Raw genomic sequence first — 15885 nt, forward strand, 5'->3', positions numbered from 1 at the left:
CAGGGGGTCCACGACCCCTAGGGGGTTTGCAGAGGTACTGCAGGGGGGTCGTAACATTTTTGGTTGGTTGGAATATTCTTTACGTCAAACCAATTTTTTGCCACAACTTTAAATGTCTTTAAATGCACATTGACATGAATCCAACATATTATAGCGAACGGATAAATGGAGGCAGAAGACGTTATCTCTCAATCAGCAATGCACACATTCAGCAACACACAATAATAAAAACATGAATACCTGTGTATTATTTGAATAGCTTAGTATTGAATGCACAATAACAGGGTAGCTATGTTTATACATTGCACTAGGCCCAGTTTAATATAAAACACAATTTTATGCAATTTTTTATGCAAGGACCCCCAGCTCCATCAATTTGGGGGTCCTTGGCCTGAAAAATGTTGAAGACCCCTTGATTAACTGATTGGATTTTCTTGGTGCAAGGTACAGGTCACTTTGTCGTTATATAAATCTGGAACAGATTCTGTAGACAGAAAAAGCACTAATTGGCAAAGAGATTACAACCACAGTGCGGTATTTGTAGTTTGTCTTGGGTTTATGGTGAAAAACCAACTGCCTGAATGAACACAAAACCCTCAAGAATAACTGTAAACCTTTGCAGGAATGTTGAAATGGTGGTTGCCAGTGGAGCTGATTGTGTCGGGAAGGTGTCTGGTCCATCTCCATTGATTATGCATGAATTCAAGACTACGAAGATCCCAGAGTTCCCACTGACACTGCTTCAGACACAACCCAAGTGTGAAGTCTATCCTGATCTTCACAAAATAATACAGGTATTGTCTGCAGTCTCCAAATAACTGTAATTATTTTTAGTTGCAGACTCAGTTGTGAGTTAGTTCATTATTTCCAATGACAATGTCAAACAGATATTCAAATGTGAAATAAATAATTTGACAGGATAAATTCATGGAGATTGTGTCTCGGTATTTCAAAACTGTGCCATCCAATCCACACTACTTCTACTACTGCCCACCTTCATCAAAGAGAGAGGTGAGTTGATACATTGCATTTGCACACAATTTGCACACATTGTGTTAACCTTGAACCAATTGAAAATCTTGATGAATGTGTATGTGATATACAGGAAAATCTATCAAAATCACATCCATTAGCTTTGGTATGGAAGGAGAAACTCATTTCCCCATGTGAATGTTGCTGCTCATTTGAGTGGATCAATTGTCTTCTCAGGAGGACTCAGAGGATGATGAAATAGAGAGTAGACCCGCTGAGGAGTTGGTGTCAGAAGCTGAGCTGGCTACAGAGGACGGTGAGGATTATTAAAAAAATAAGATTCATTAGGATTTCTGTCATTTCTGAACTTCAAACCTGAAATCACCCGTTGGCTTTTGCATAGGAATTAACAGCGTGGTTTATTCGAATTGTTCTAACTGGTAAGAAAAGTCAGCTTGTACTGTGCTTTTTTAAGGACAATAGAATTCCAAGATTTTTAATGCATTATTTTGTGTACATCTCTCAGTAATCTTTATTAATTCAGTTTAAAACAGAGGCAGGTCAAATATTGAAGCACATTCAAAATGGGCCTCATTCAGTAATAAGGGCGCAGAAATGTCCTTACCCTGCGGACATAATAAGTGCGTGCACAGAAACACACCTGGAGTCATGAAACGTGTGCACCAGCCAATTTTAATCTCCTAACGTGTGTATGTTTGTGAACCAGAATCATTCTATATTGACAGGCGCGTGACCGCTCTTTGCAATTAGCATACTACCAATTCATTATTTCTCCATATAAGGACTCTGTTTGGTGTATCATGATGAAAGCTTAGTGCTGAACAGAGAAGTTGAAGTTATAAGAGATGGCCCCAAAAGTTAAAATACAGAAGAATTCCACAAAAGCAGAAACTGAAATAAAAGGCAAATTTTTCTCTAGTATGTACTCAGGAGTGACGATGTTTAAAAAAGCATGGGCTTCAGTAACTGAGGCGGTGAATGTCCCCTGAGGTTAGGACCGTGGCACAAATCAGAAAATCAAAGTTGATGTCAAAAAACGAATCCCAGACAAGAAATAAAAATTTGAAACATAAACAAAGATTATCTTCCTGTTTATGCACAGCTTCCCTGGTTTTTTTTTGGGTTGTAACATATATTTATAGGTTTTATACATTTAAATCAATTTATATACATACCTGAACCTACCCCCAAACTGAACATAAGGCAGTATATAAAATAACAATAAATAAAACAAATATCACATAAATGGCTAGGTTATAATTAAAACATAAATTCAAAAATTACAATGAATATACTTATTTGGTTTAAACAAATAAATTAAACAAATAAAATAAATTACAGTCACAAACATGGAGCAGAGTACAGCACACATTCCTCACAACAGATAAGTCACTGCCCACTACCAATGCCTCTTCAATGTCACCATTTTTAACAAAGTCCAAAAACATCTCCCAGATACTGTAAAATTTAGAAGCTTTCTTCCTAACTATATATGTTAATTTCTCAAGAGCCAGACTCGATGTTAAGTTTTTTATCCAGTGGCCTAGAGGTGCAACGAACATTCTTCCATGACAGAGCAATTGAGTGCCTGGCCTGTAGTAGACATAGGTCAACCATTTTTCTTTCTCTATTAGAAAAAGAACAATTGTCTGGATAGATGCTTAATATACAGAGCTTAGGACTTAGAGATACTGGAGAAGAGGTAAATTGATAGATATATGGTATCACCGAAATCCAAAGTCTTTGAATCTCCACACATTCCCACAAAAAGTGATATAAAGTACCTTGATGAATATTGCACTTATAGCATCGGTCAGGAATATTAGGATCAAATTTGTTTAACTTCACATGGGTGATGTACGTTCTCATTATCCAATTATATTGTATTAATCTCGGTCGTGTGTTAATGGTTTGTGTATGTACCTTTGAACATATTATACCCCAATCTTCCAGTAAAATGTCCTCTTGTAGGTCCCCTATCCACTGCTGTCTCTTACTTTCAGATTTGTCTTTATGGTTTTCCACCATAATGTTATATAATTGAGTAACAAGCCCTTTGCTGAAACAAGTTTTAGGAGAAAGTATCTCCAGTTTGGACATTGGGGGTTGTTGCACTGAATTCTTTAAGCATACCAGAATAAAACTTCTAAGTTGTAAATGCTTAAAGAAGTATTTCTGTGGTACGTCGTATTTTGCTTTCAGCTCGTCAAACAACATTAGAGTGTTGTCCTTATAGAGATCTAGTAGTTTAACTATGCCCTTGCTTAACCACGCTTTAAACCCCATGTCATTCTCACACAGATAGGTGAAAAACAGGACAACACTGGGAATTCTCCAAGATATTTATGCTGTTCATGCCAGACAACAATAGTGTTTTTCACAAAGGGTCTAACTGCGTTTTTTCTTAGTTTCTTAAGGGGAGCAGAGTATAAAAATCTATCCAGTAGAACTGGTCGATTATGGTTAAAATCATAATCACGAATATTTTTGGACAATATTGAAATCACGATTATTCAAACAATTATTTTTGAGGTTGAAAACATGATGCATTTATTCAGTATTTCCCTCCAAAAAAACAATTTGTAACTGAGAATCGCACCAGGAAACACTCTGAAAAGGAATTCAAACGATAATAATAACATATTTTATACTATAGAAATGATCAAATTTTCCTCTCATTATTAAATGTCCCCATCTGCCCCCCCACTATAAGCACACAAGCAGACAGACAGAGAGAGAAAGATCATCATTTATCCCTGAACCCCTAAATTGAACGAGTAACATACAAAACAAGCGGAGAATCGTGGGCTGACCAGCGCGGAGAAATGCGTGTCAGGTGGGAACAGCCAAGCAGCTGCGTGCTTGAGAATGACGCTTCAGTGCCCGGTGTAAACTGGGAGTTATCTGGTTCATTGAGGTGAGTGTCATCAATAAACTCTTAGTGTCAGATGGTTGAATAGATTTGTAGTGTTGCCAAGTGGCGCAGATATCACCTTGTAGCAAATCTTGCACATTGTCTGGTGCTGCTCCTCATCGGATTCTTCGAATCGGAAGTGTTCCCATTCAAGAGAACTTTTTCTACCCTTTTTGTCGAACAAACGGAGCTGCCCTCCCTCTGCCATCTCCACTCGCGCTGTTTTTTAAATACCGCCGGTCACCACACGCACAACTCTCCAAGAGCAGGCCCGCGTTGAATGCTTCGGGGGAAGGACTGAATTGCGCATGCGCGTCTCTTTGGATTTTTTTTCCGAATATAGTAGTTTGGAAATTGTTTGACCCAAAAATGTATTAATTGCACAACCCTACTATCCAGCGTCAAACCCTTTTGAAGACAACATTTCAATATGTAACCAGGGCTGAGCATCCTCTTTAGAAAACCAAAACATTGCAGCCCTCAACTATGCAGACCTAGCCTGGATGCCAGACGAACTTAGCCCCACCCACAACATTTTCGGTCGGGAAGTTCGGTCTGGAGTCGCTCCATTGGGGAGAAATTATGCTCCGAACAGAAGCTGTTTGGACCAATCGCATTGTCAGGGCGGGCTTTATACGATGATGGACAGATGATCAACTATAGATATGTGATCAGCAGTTACGTAATCAACTACGTCATCAAAGAGCGCTTGGGTTGACTTTGTTTTCCACAAACATGCCTGCCGCTGGAGAGCTGAGATGTGTAGATGCTGCCATTGAGTCTGTTTTAGGAGACATCGACAGCGGACGCGCCGCGCTAATCCCTATCGCGCCGGCGCTTGGCTGTTCACACCGGACGCTGAAGCGCAAGGACCGCCGGGCAGCGCTAATAATATCACCCAGTAGTATTCAAGCTTATCCTTACTTGTAAAAAAACACAGACATACATGAAAAATAAAGAATTCTGCCATATCCGTCATCCCGAACAAGACAGCCTCACGTACCCTCCCCCCTCCCCCTTACCTTGGGATGTGGTTAAGTGAACCAACTGACCCAGTGCAAGCAAGGAGCAGTTGCACCAAACCAAGCCGTCGGTGTGCTAAAATAAACACCAACAAAACGAGACTTCTGTGTCTCCTGGGGAAAATAAAAATAAAAGTAAAACAGTTACATTTATGTAAAAATAGTCACAAAAGTCTTGTACTGCTTTTAAGATTATTTTACACTGTTATGTGTATTAGCTTTATATAGATGTATTTACTTGGTCATGATTAAATGATCAATTTGTTTAATCTGTTAATCTGACTTTTGTCTTTAATAGCTGGATGGTCTTATTTCCATGCTACAATCAAATTGAATCAATAACAGAGATTCAAAGTGCATAGGGCTCTTGTATTTTAGTGATGTCCAGCAGAGGGCACAGACCTGTCATATGTTACTACAAGGCACTGTGGCTGATTTTATGAGTTTTCATTTTGCCATAAAAATAGGCAAAGAGAAAGCTCACTCCCACGTCCTACCTCCAATTATTGTTTATTCTTCTTCATTTTATTTCTATGTTTGATTTTTTTTTTTTTGGAATTTCAAATCTTCAAAATCTGGTTGTGTTATAGTGATATGATAATGACCAATTTATTGTGTGTGTAGAAAATATACCAGGATGCTTTGCCACAGAGAGTGACACAGATTTGGTGGTGGAGTATGAGCTTCATCCAGGAACAAGCTCCTGCGGAGAGAGTGAAGATCAGTCCCTCTCAGACTCCAACACTGTCAATCAGGACCAGGACTCCTTCAGCATCCTGGAGGGAGACTATCTGCTCCAGCCTGAGGGTCCACAGCTGGACATGCCACCACTGTTTCTTCATATCACATGTTCTGTTAATATGAAAAGCTGCCATGGCTCTATGCCCATACAGACACTGCCTACCTGCCTAGGTGAGTACAGCCTTGGTTGTCTCCTCACTTCTTCAGAATAGGGGTGCAACATGTTAAATAACACCAATCATAAAATGAATATGAGAGACACTGAGACAAATGCTTTTATTGTAATGCTGATTCTAGTTGTTCGGTTGCAGGTGAGATTATTTCCTGCCTTGAGAATGCTGAGGATTTACAGTCTGTGGATTTGAATGAGCTCTCTGTCACTTTGGATATTTTTGTCCTGACATTACCTCTGGAGATAGATGTAATGGATGATTTCCATCACAACAGGTCAGTCACACACCAAAAAGAATCGACTAAATTTGTGTGATCTCTGTTTTTTAATGTGGATTATTCTGTGTTTTTTCTGTATACATTTTGTGTATGTGTATATATGTACAAACATATATATATATATATATATATATATGTCAATAATACAAATTATAATATAACAATAATAAGAATAGGAATAACAACAATCATGTCAAGATAAAAAAGTGTACGAATACTTATCCTGTCGATATCCTCATCTTGTCAACACCAATGTTAATTGTAATAACAATAAATAAGAACCCTTGCTTTTATTATTGACATCATGTGTCTGAAATCACATGACATCATGGGGAGGTCTAGGTTCAATTATAAGCTCCCCCTTGGAATTTTATGGAAACCCATTGGTCAGCGGCATCATTTAATGTTCGTGCCGTGCTTTGCATTGACCATTCATGGTTGACGGTGGTCGTGTGGACGGCGGATTTGGAGGCGGATCCAGGTACGAATGTTTCCAAGTGGACTGTGAACATTGCGTTCAGGTGTGCGTACGCACGTTTTTTATAAATCGCAATTAGCTTTGGCCAACGCCATTTCCGGCTTTTGTGCGTACGCACACTTTTAGTAAGAATCCTACGCAATCCTTTATAAATCCGACCCCTGACCTGGACTCTAGTCCTACACCCTTCACGCTGTCTGATTTGTAGAATTGACAGTACCCTGGGAGGATGCTGTTGATGAAGCGAATGAGAAGAAAAGGTTGCAGTATGCAGACATGGCATTTAGGGCAGAACAACTTGGCTGGAAATCAAAAGTTTGCACTGTGGAGGTTTGTGTCAGGGGTTTCATGGTCACTCAGAGATCTTGGGATCCACGGAAAAGCCCTGCGCCAGACCATAAAAGCATCATACACTGCAGACAATGGCTGTTTCAGGAGAAAAAATCCTCACTGGGCCCCAAGATTCTAGGGACATGCATACAGGTCTGATCAACCTGTGATGGATCTGTCTTAGAAGAGGGTGTCTTGTGATTAAAATGACAAAACACCTGAGGACACTAAAATACAGAACTGAAGATATGTCCATAAGGTGGTCACTAACATCTGCTAACATCAACTGGTGGTAGGCATGAATTTGTGCGGCAGTATATACAAGGGATATTGTCCATCTTGTATAAATGTTCTAAAATTGGGACACTGTTCACATTAAGAATTCCTAGTGGTAATAATGTTTGATCTACTGAGCTGGTCACATGCTTTTTATTAATTTAGGCAGAAGACCTTCAAACGTACAAGGAATATTCTATATCTTGTATTATGTTCTAAAAAAAATATCCATGACACTTATCAGTGATACTACTAACTGTAATCAGTTAAAGTACATCTTTAGTTTAGAGAAGATAACATGAAGTGCAGGTGAAACTGGTGCAAGTTGCCCTAATGTTGATCGACCTCCCCATCCACTGCTGACACAGTGGATGCTGAGGACATAGAATGCTGTTCATCCTTGCAGGCAGTAGGTAAAGAGGGCGAAGCATACTACCACCAAACCAATAGACGCAAATGTCAACCATGCCATGGTCTCTGCAGCTCTTTGGGCACCACATCAGAGATTACTGCAATCAATATTGTGACTGTAAGAGGAGATAAATAAATACATGTATATATATATATGTGATAAATGCTTCATATAATGAAGAAAAGTTTGCTATAAATACAGGTACTAATAGTTTAATCTGTGTGTAGCAGGTGGAAGCCTCACATGCCACAGCAGGAACTGTACTAAAAGAATAAATAAACATGTTTTAATGAATATATAAAATGTCCATCTCATCTGAAATATTTAAGTTGACGATCTCTAACAGTGCTCTTGAGAGCACTCCACTTCAGGTTCCTCGACTTCTATTAGTGTCAGAATATATAGTTATGCGCATTGTTTACAACAGCGATTATTATTTTTGTTTAGATAGTTTCATATCACATGCAACTTACACATACCGTTTATTAACATTTACTAAAATTACAATCAAGTGACAACCAAATACACAACTCTTAACTAAAGTTATTTAAACTTTACACAAATACATTAAACTTACACAATGTAAAATATCAGAGTTAGACATTTAAAAACGACTTGAATCATTTAAGCATAAGTATTATTATCATGCTACCAAATCAATTACTACTTCAGGTTTTGTTCAATAGGCTCAGGGTAACTTACTGTACCTGTAACTACATTCAATTGAATGACTGCACTATCCAGACAAAACAAGACTGCAGCGCTTGCTGGTTAGAAACACAGGATAGCATCTAGCCTAGCTCCTTAGCCTGATCTCACAAGGTATCGTCATGGACAATGACCATTTTTTATATACAGGCTATGATTTTAATCTAGTTAATAAATGGTTTATCTGGATTCTTAATCACCCTCCACTGTTAAAGTTCATCTGTATAGTTTCCTTGCAAGTGAACAAAAGTATAAAATGCATTGTGTACATCACTGAAGGCTGACAAATTGTGTTGGATGCATTTATTTTACTGTTTCTTTAGGGCATTTATAGAACTTTAGTTCACCCAATCAGTGAAAAATATGTAAATCAATCAGTCTATTAAAGTAATTGCCCAACTACTTTGAAAATTAATTGTTTAATTCATTTTTCAGTCAGAAATGTCGGCAATTATCAGGTTTACATTATGCCATAGTAAACTAAATGTCTGAATAAGCAGGATCTCACCTGTTTCTGTGAAATATCTCATCTTGTACAATAACCGTTGCACTCCCTGGACCTAAACTTCTTTAGATATGCAATAATTAGAATTTGACTCAACGCTGTAAATGTCTTCCTCAGCAAACATCACGTTAGATTTCTTCTGTGAGTGCAGGTACACCTCAGAAAGCAGTGTGTCCCTGAATCGTTCACCAGGACAGCCGTCCTCTTATCGCTCTGATGAGGAGCTGATGGTAGTTTTGGACAGTCTCAGGGGTTCTGAAATTGATGGGTGAGTTTATTCTACAGGACAATAGCGAGCTGTATGCTCTCTAATTTGAAGATTTAGTTTAATTCTGTCAATTAAATTTCAGTTTTTCTACCAACAGGGTCTCTGGTGATCCTTTATCCAAACTCCCAGGTGCTCACAAGTTAGCAATTCTGGCCACAATGGATCAGGTGAGTCTCACTATTACATAACATTTGATTCAATTTTTCTGATGCTTTTATCCAAAGCAACTTACAATAAGTGCATTGAACGATGAGGCTACAAACCTAGAACAGCTATAATCATTAGTGTGAGCTATAAAAGAAGTAACGCTGTCATACTCAAATAATTAATACAAAATCAGGAGTGGACAGCCTTCCCTATGATCTTTACCAAGATGGTGATTTGAAGGGAAGACAGGTGAGCAATTCCCTGAACCAAAATTACCAAATGAAACATCCCCCTTAAAACCTTCTGCCAAGAATAATCTTGTCCATGTTGGTGGCCATCCATAAATACAGGCAGGATTCAACAAAAATTTGGTGGATACTGCTTTGACTGAGCACCTCAAGCAACAGGCATACATTTCTGTATTGCAGGAGTGTTGTCCACCACATCCCCACCACTGACTGATGGGCTCCAAAAGTGTATCATCCAGATATACCCTTAAAGGCCCCATATTGTGAAAATTAACTTTTCTGCGCTTTTACTATTAATACACATTTGAGGATCAGGAGTATTTTTTTGTTCATTAATCTTACCATATTTTTATATTACCTGATTAATATAATTAATCAAAAATAATATTAAAAACTTGTCTCATTCATATTATATATATCAAAATGTGCACTGCAAGGCATTATTCCAACAAAAAATATAGTCCAGTCTGAACTGATAATCTGTCTTTTACAGTCTCTCCAAAATAAAATGAGTGCAAGAACTTGTTCCATTCCTGTGGTGTCGACTCCAAACGAGGTCATTTACACCAAATTTTAAGGCTAAAAGTCCACAGAAGTGTCTAAGCTAACGGACGTTAGGTGGACATGTTATGGTTTTTCTGTTGTTTTATTACAGCCTCAGGGTGTTAATGATTCTCAAATATTATACACAAATACACATTGCAGTAGGTTTATTTCCGACTTGAAACTGATTTATCGTCTCAGGGGTACGAACACCTCAAATTAACCACAGAATAGTGCAAAATTAAGGCCTTTTTAATTTTTGTAGACTGGTTTCCAGTAGATGGCTGCATTTGACTGTTTATGTTACCAGAGCTAAGAAAAACTATTTCTATTTTCGATTAGTTTAACTGAAGAAAATACTTAGACATCCAGTTTCTTACATCCACAATGTACTCCTGTGAAGAACTCAGCTTAGGGAGGCAAGTGAGCCTAGAGCTGTGTGTTGTCAGTATAACAGAGGAAGGATACACCATGTGTGCGAATTATGTTACCTAGTGGGATAAACAAATATAGACCTTCAGAACTTTGTTATTGATTATTATTATAGATTATAAGTTAAATTTAAGTTTCATTTTAAGTTTCAATTCAGTGCACCAATGCTAATATTCAATAATACCATTGTCCACAATTCATTTGAAAATATGCACAAAAGAATATTTTATAATACACAACACCAAATACATATTCTTAGGCAGAGATTTGTGGGTGTAAGTGCTGGGCCAAGTGTATGTGTGGATCAAGGCAAATTGGAATGTGGGTGAAAAGTTTAGCTGCCTTATCCTACCACACTGGCAGGATGATGATTACTGATCATAACTTGGATCATAACTCATGGGTTAACTCTCCTTCGTTTCATCCCGTTTCACTAATTTCCAGTCAATAATCCTGGCCAATTCTGCATTGAAAGTTCAGGAAGTTTGTTTAGCAAACTTGATTGATATCATCAGCTGCTCTTCTTAACATGGATATTTCAATCAACTGACTAAGCGAAACTGACTGACTGTGGAACCACTTTCTTATAAATGACTGTGGCAGTTGACCACGCCACAGGGCTCTCCCACACACAGCCAGAGACAGAACTGTTGCTCTTAAGCATGTATTATTCAATCACCACACACACACGCACACTAGGGCTGCTCGATTATTGGAAAAATCATGATCACGATTATTTTGGACAATATTGAAATCACGATTATTCAAACGATTATTAATATGTGCCCTTATTCTGAAGTCTATACTTTATTCTTTAAATGACTGGAGCGTGTGCTATAAAGTGAATAACTTCCGGTTCAGGTAAAAACCGGTGACGGCTGCGTGTCTTATCCCTCCGTGAAACCAGGATATCGGTGCCCGGTTATTCAAACCCTAATGATGGACTGAATTGCCCATGCGATTATTTGGCATCGAAAAAAATGCAAAATAATCGTTTCAACTCGATTATAGTAGTTTGGAGATCGTTTGACCAAATAATCTAAATCACGATAAAATTTTGATTAATCAAGCAGCCCTAACACACACACACACACACACACACACACACACACACACAGACACACACACACACACACACACACACACACACACACAGACACACACACACACACACACACACAGATATACCATCAGTATTACTTGTGTGTTCTTAATTGTGTCCTGAGAGCCTGAGGCAGCTCAGACGCTGCTTTTTAAGCATGAAGATCAATCAGCTAACAGCTCTCACCTGTGCTGACTGATCCTCTGTGGTGCAGGTGAAGATGCTCTCGCAGCCCCCTCAATGCGACAACGACCTGATTGGCTAACAGGATCTCAAGCACAGCATAGATCTCATCGATTAATTTAGATCATTTACCGCTCAGGTTACACCTAAACTGTAATGGACCCTGGCTCTGCCTATGTCCGATGGCTCAGACATTATTATAACCAATGCGCAAAAAACATAAAAATGTTTTAATGTTAAATGTCCACTCTTATCTTGCAATGTTGTTGATCAACAGCCATGGCTTCAAGCATTATGATTTAAGGTTGTTTGTCTGTCACTCATTGGGCGGCTGTGGCTGAGGGGGTGGAGTGGTCGTCCTCCAACCTGAAGGTCAGCAGTTTGATCCCCAGTCTGACCCATCTGCATGCCGAAGTGTCCTTGGGCAAGATGCTGAACCCCGAATGGCCCCCCATAGAATAACTAAGTGCTGCGAATAGATGCACTGTATGAATGTGTGTGTGTGAATGGGTGAATGTAGAACTGTACTGTAAAGCGCTTTGAGTGGTCATAGAGACTAGAAAAGCGCTATATAAATACAAAGCCATTTACCATTTACTCATGAACACCACATCTCAGTACCTTGAGGGAGTTTCTTATAATTTGGCACAAACTATTTGACATGCATTAATTCCTAGTTTTTGTTCAGTAACCAAGGGGCAAACTTACACACAGGATTTAATTATATAAAAAACACAGCCTTTAGGATCTACTAGAATGCATTCTGCTTTTGGAGGGAAGAAAAGAGTGACATCCATTCTTTTGCTGTCAGTAAACACAGCAGTGATGAACTTATCTTGTCTGTTTAGATCCATTGGCTATTGGAGGATGAGATTGTTTCTGCTCTGCGTCACACACGGGTCATCAGCTCGGCCACTCTACAGAAAGTAGCGGAACATGTTTTGCGCTCCAGTGGCCGACCACACTGTCAATGTGAAGATGTCCCACTTCAGTTTGTCTTTGGGCCAGAGCAGTCCCTGGAAAAATTCAAAGAGGCAAGGACATGCACGCACACGTGCACGCAGGCACGCACACACACACACAGTCCGACAGAGGAAAAAAAACACACAAAACTGCAGTTTGGTTCATATCACACTTTTGGGGTCATGATTATCTGTATAGTTTTGATACAGCAGGAAATATATTTTTTAAATTTATTTTAAACAAAGACAGCTTAATTGTCACAATTCATTACATAATATATGGTGTACAGAAAAACCCCAATGTCCAAATATAATTCTCATTCATTATAATGAAAGATAATAACCAACATATTGTCAACTATGAATATGAATAGAAAAGATTCAAAGGGTGCACAGAAACTACTTGTGTTAAATGGTTTTGGAAAACACCATTGCACCCTCTGAAAAATCTGAAGGTGTTCAATTCCCTTGAGTGATGAGTGTGACATTTCATTTTTCAGTATTTATTTTATGTACAGTCCATACTGATGCTGCATTCACTCACTAAATGTTGGCTTATTTCCCCTTCCTAAAAAAACTATCTTTGACACAGAATCACACAGAATGTGAATATTTAGTGTTTGTATCAGTGCTTTGACACATACAGAAAAGTGTAAAATTGTGATGTATGATTGGATAACGTCTGATCCTGCAGGAGTTCCATAGAATGTCATTCTCTGGCTATGTCCTGAATGGACAACAGGACAACTTCTACTACATGTCCCTGAGCAGACTTCACCCACAGAGGATCCATGCTACCAGGAGGCTCTCAGAGAAAACTGCAAACCCACTTTCACACTGTGCTGGAGCACAGATGGAGGACATGATGCTGGGGAGTGAAGCAGAGGCTCTGGCAGCAGAGGCAGACAGCGAGGTCAGATATCTTGATTTTAACAGTGATGTCTGTCTTTAATCCTTTTGGTTTAAGGATCTCATTTACCAAACTTACATCTGCACAGCGTTCCCACTACTGGTAACTGTTTCCACATGTCCCTACTCGAATTCTGACTGACTGAGACATTTACCTCTGACTGTCCCTGTTTTCGAACCTGTGAACCTTGCTGTGTTCTTATTTTGGACCTGTGTAACTAGATTTGCCGTGGTAGCATTATTTTGCAACACAACATCTATTTACCTCTTACTCTTTTTGTGTCAATAGTAAACTCTTTGTCTTTGAAAACAGTTATTTGTTAAAGTAAGCTGCTGTTTCCGTGATGCATTGATTGCAACAAATTATGTGATAAATCTAGTTACCTCCTGAGCTAAATGAGACAGATTCTGATAAATCTCAGCTTGATCAATTGAGTTCAATTGATCAATTTAGTTGTGAAATGAAACATCTGCCTCAGTTACGACATCTATTGTCTTTGCTTTGTGATAATGTCTTGATTATCCTCTGACCTTTAAAGATGCAATTCTTTTAAGGGGTAAATGTTAAATGGACTGTATATAACAAATTTTAGTGTAATTGACCACTCAAAGCGCGTTACAGTACAAGTCACATCCACACTGCTACAATTTGTTACCTGTTCTCTATCACACATGTTGTGCAATAGTAGTAGACTTGACATTGGCTAATTATTAATCATCATAAAATACGATAACGTATAAATACGATAAAGCTATCAATTAAGAATAATAAAATTATCTATTAGAAATGATAAGGTTATCATTTAAGAACAGTTGAATAATTAATGAAAACAATAAAATTATCAATTAAGAATAATACAATCTGTGATTATTATTTATTGACGACGGGGCACCACCCTGGTAGCAGGGGCCTACAGTCAATCTAAGGATCAGTCTCAGTTTATAAAAATTACTAATCTCAATATTTAATATTAATGATTGTATAATGAACAATGAAGGGTTTTAAATTCGAGCACAGGCTATCATAATCCAGCTGTATTCACATACACATGCACAAATAATCACAAGATACAGATACTTTAATTTCAAGGGGGGGGGGTGAAAGGGGGAGTGGCATGGCGTAATGACGCAGTCACGTGGCGACGTAGTCTGGCCGAATTCAAGAAGGTGGTACACTCACGTGATTCAAAATGGAGGATTATGTTAATGGCGCCATGCGGCCGAAGTCAAGAAGGCGGTAGGTCATGTGTCGGCAGGTTTAGGAGAAAAGAGAGAGAGATAGAAAGAGAGAGAGAGAGAAATGAAAGGGTGATCAGAAAAGCTCTCAAAACACGCCAAAGACAATTTTACAGTGACTTTACCATTCAGTACCCAAGCTGGGTACCGATCTTGTGTACCGATCTTTTGGTCGGTAAAGTCTCAGGCTGGTTCGGTCGGTAGCAACGGGAGTTGCGCTGGGCCGAAAAGAAGAGAATTCGTCTTTCTTCTTCAACGGACAGACTTCGTCCTTCTGTAGGGATAAACAGCTGTGTTGTAGCCGTTTTGGGATCGTGGAAAAGTCTGTGTGAGGAGTTGGCCTGCAGAGTGAACTTCCTGTGCCGCGGCCTTTTCAAGGTATAATACATGAAAATGAAACAAACGTCTGAGTGGTTGCCCCCTTTAGCAACTAAATCATCTGGACAGACCTGGAGAGGTCTTGTTGAAGTCTTCAGTGCAGGGAAAAAGCTGAAATTTCAGGAGGGCTTCTCCTTTTATTACCTGAGAGGTGCCTGCCCCCTTGCAGAGTGGGCCATGGGGTTATGTTGGCTATCAGCCAATGGAATGTCAGGATTCGACTCGCAAGGAGCGGCCAGGATCACAGTGGGGGTCCCTGAAGGAGACAAGGGAAATCTCCCACGCTTGGAAAAAACTCCGAGCTGGCTTTAGAATGTGTGGCTTAAGAGTGAAAAACTCTAGAGCTGTTTTTTAGTCTTGTGTAGGCCTCATTTATGTGGACTCTACCCCTAACACACACTATTCACACATTTTGTATTCCTGAGCCAAAACATGAGATGTTTGCAGCAAAGTTTGTTGTCTTTCAGTTGTGTCTAAAATAGTCTTAATCTCAATATCTGGCAACATGGAAAAATACACTTTGTTGTCAGGAATAATGCATGCCTTTTTTTGTCAAAATTTGTAAATACTTTAATCTTTAACTCCTTGCCAGTGGCAGCTAGCTAATATGGGGCACCGCCCCCTCTGACATCCTGAGAAGAAAAAGCC

General features: G+C 39.0%; 1 protein-coding gene across 8 annotated transcripts in view; it reads left to right on the top strand.

Annotated features, from left to right (window-relative positions):
• szt2 (SZT2 subunit of KICSTOR complex) overlaps positions 1-15885 on the top strand; it is a 186204-nt gene that overhangs the window by 81018 nt on the left and 89301 nt on the right. For 6 of the 8 annotated variants that reach the window (XM_053430322.1, XM_053430326.1, XM_053430325.1 and 3 more), the window contains 9 exons: positions 623-794; positions 919-1011; positions 1210-1288; positions 5554-5841; positions 5982-6117; positions 8981-9097; positions 9180-9264; positions 12601-12786; positions 13409-13627. In XM_053430322.1, the coding sequence (XP_053286297.1) occupies positions 623-794; positions 919-1011; positions 1210-1288; positions 5554-5841; positions 5982-6117; positions 8981-9097; positions 9180-9264; positions 12601-12786; positions 13409-13627 (1375 nt within the window). The remainder of the gene's footprint in view (positions 1-622; positions 795-918; positions 1012-1209; positions 1289-5553; positions 5842-5981; positions 6118-8980; positions 9098-9179; positions 9265-12600; positions 12787-13408; positions 13628-15885) is intronic. The other 2 variants (XM_053430324.1, XM_053430330.1) reach the window with 1 other exon arrangement.

Source organism: Pleuronectes platessa, chromosome 9, assembly GCF_947347685.1.
Source record: "Pleuronectes platessa chromosome 9, fPlePla1.1, whole genome shotgun sequence".
NCBI classification, from domain to species: domain Eukaryota; kingdom Metazoa; phylum Chordata; class Actinopteri; order Pleuronectiformes; family Pleuronectidae; genus Pleuronectes; species Pleuronectes platessa.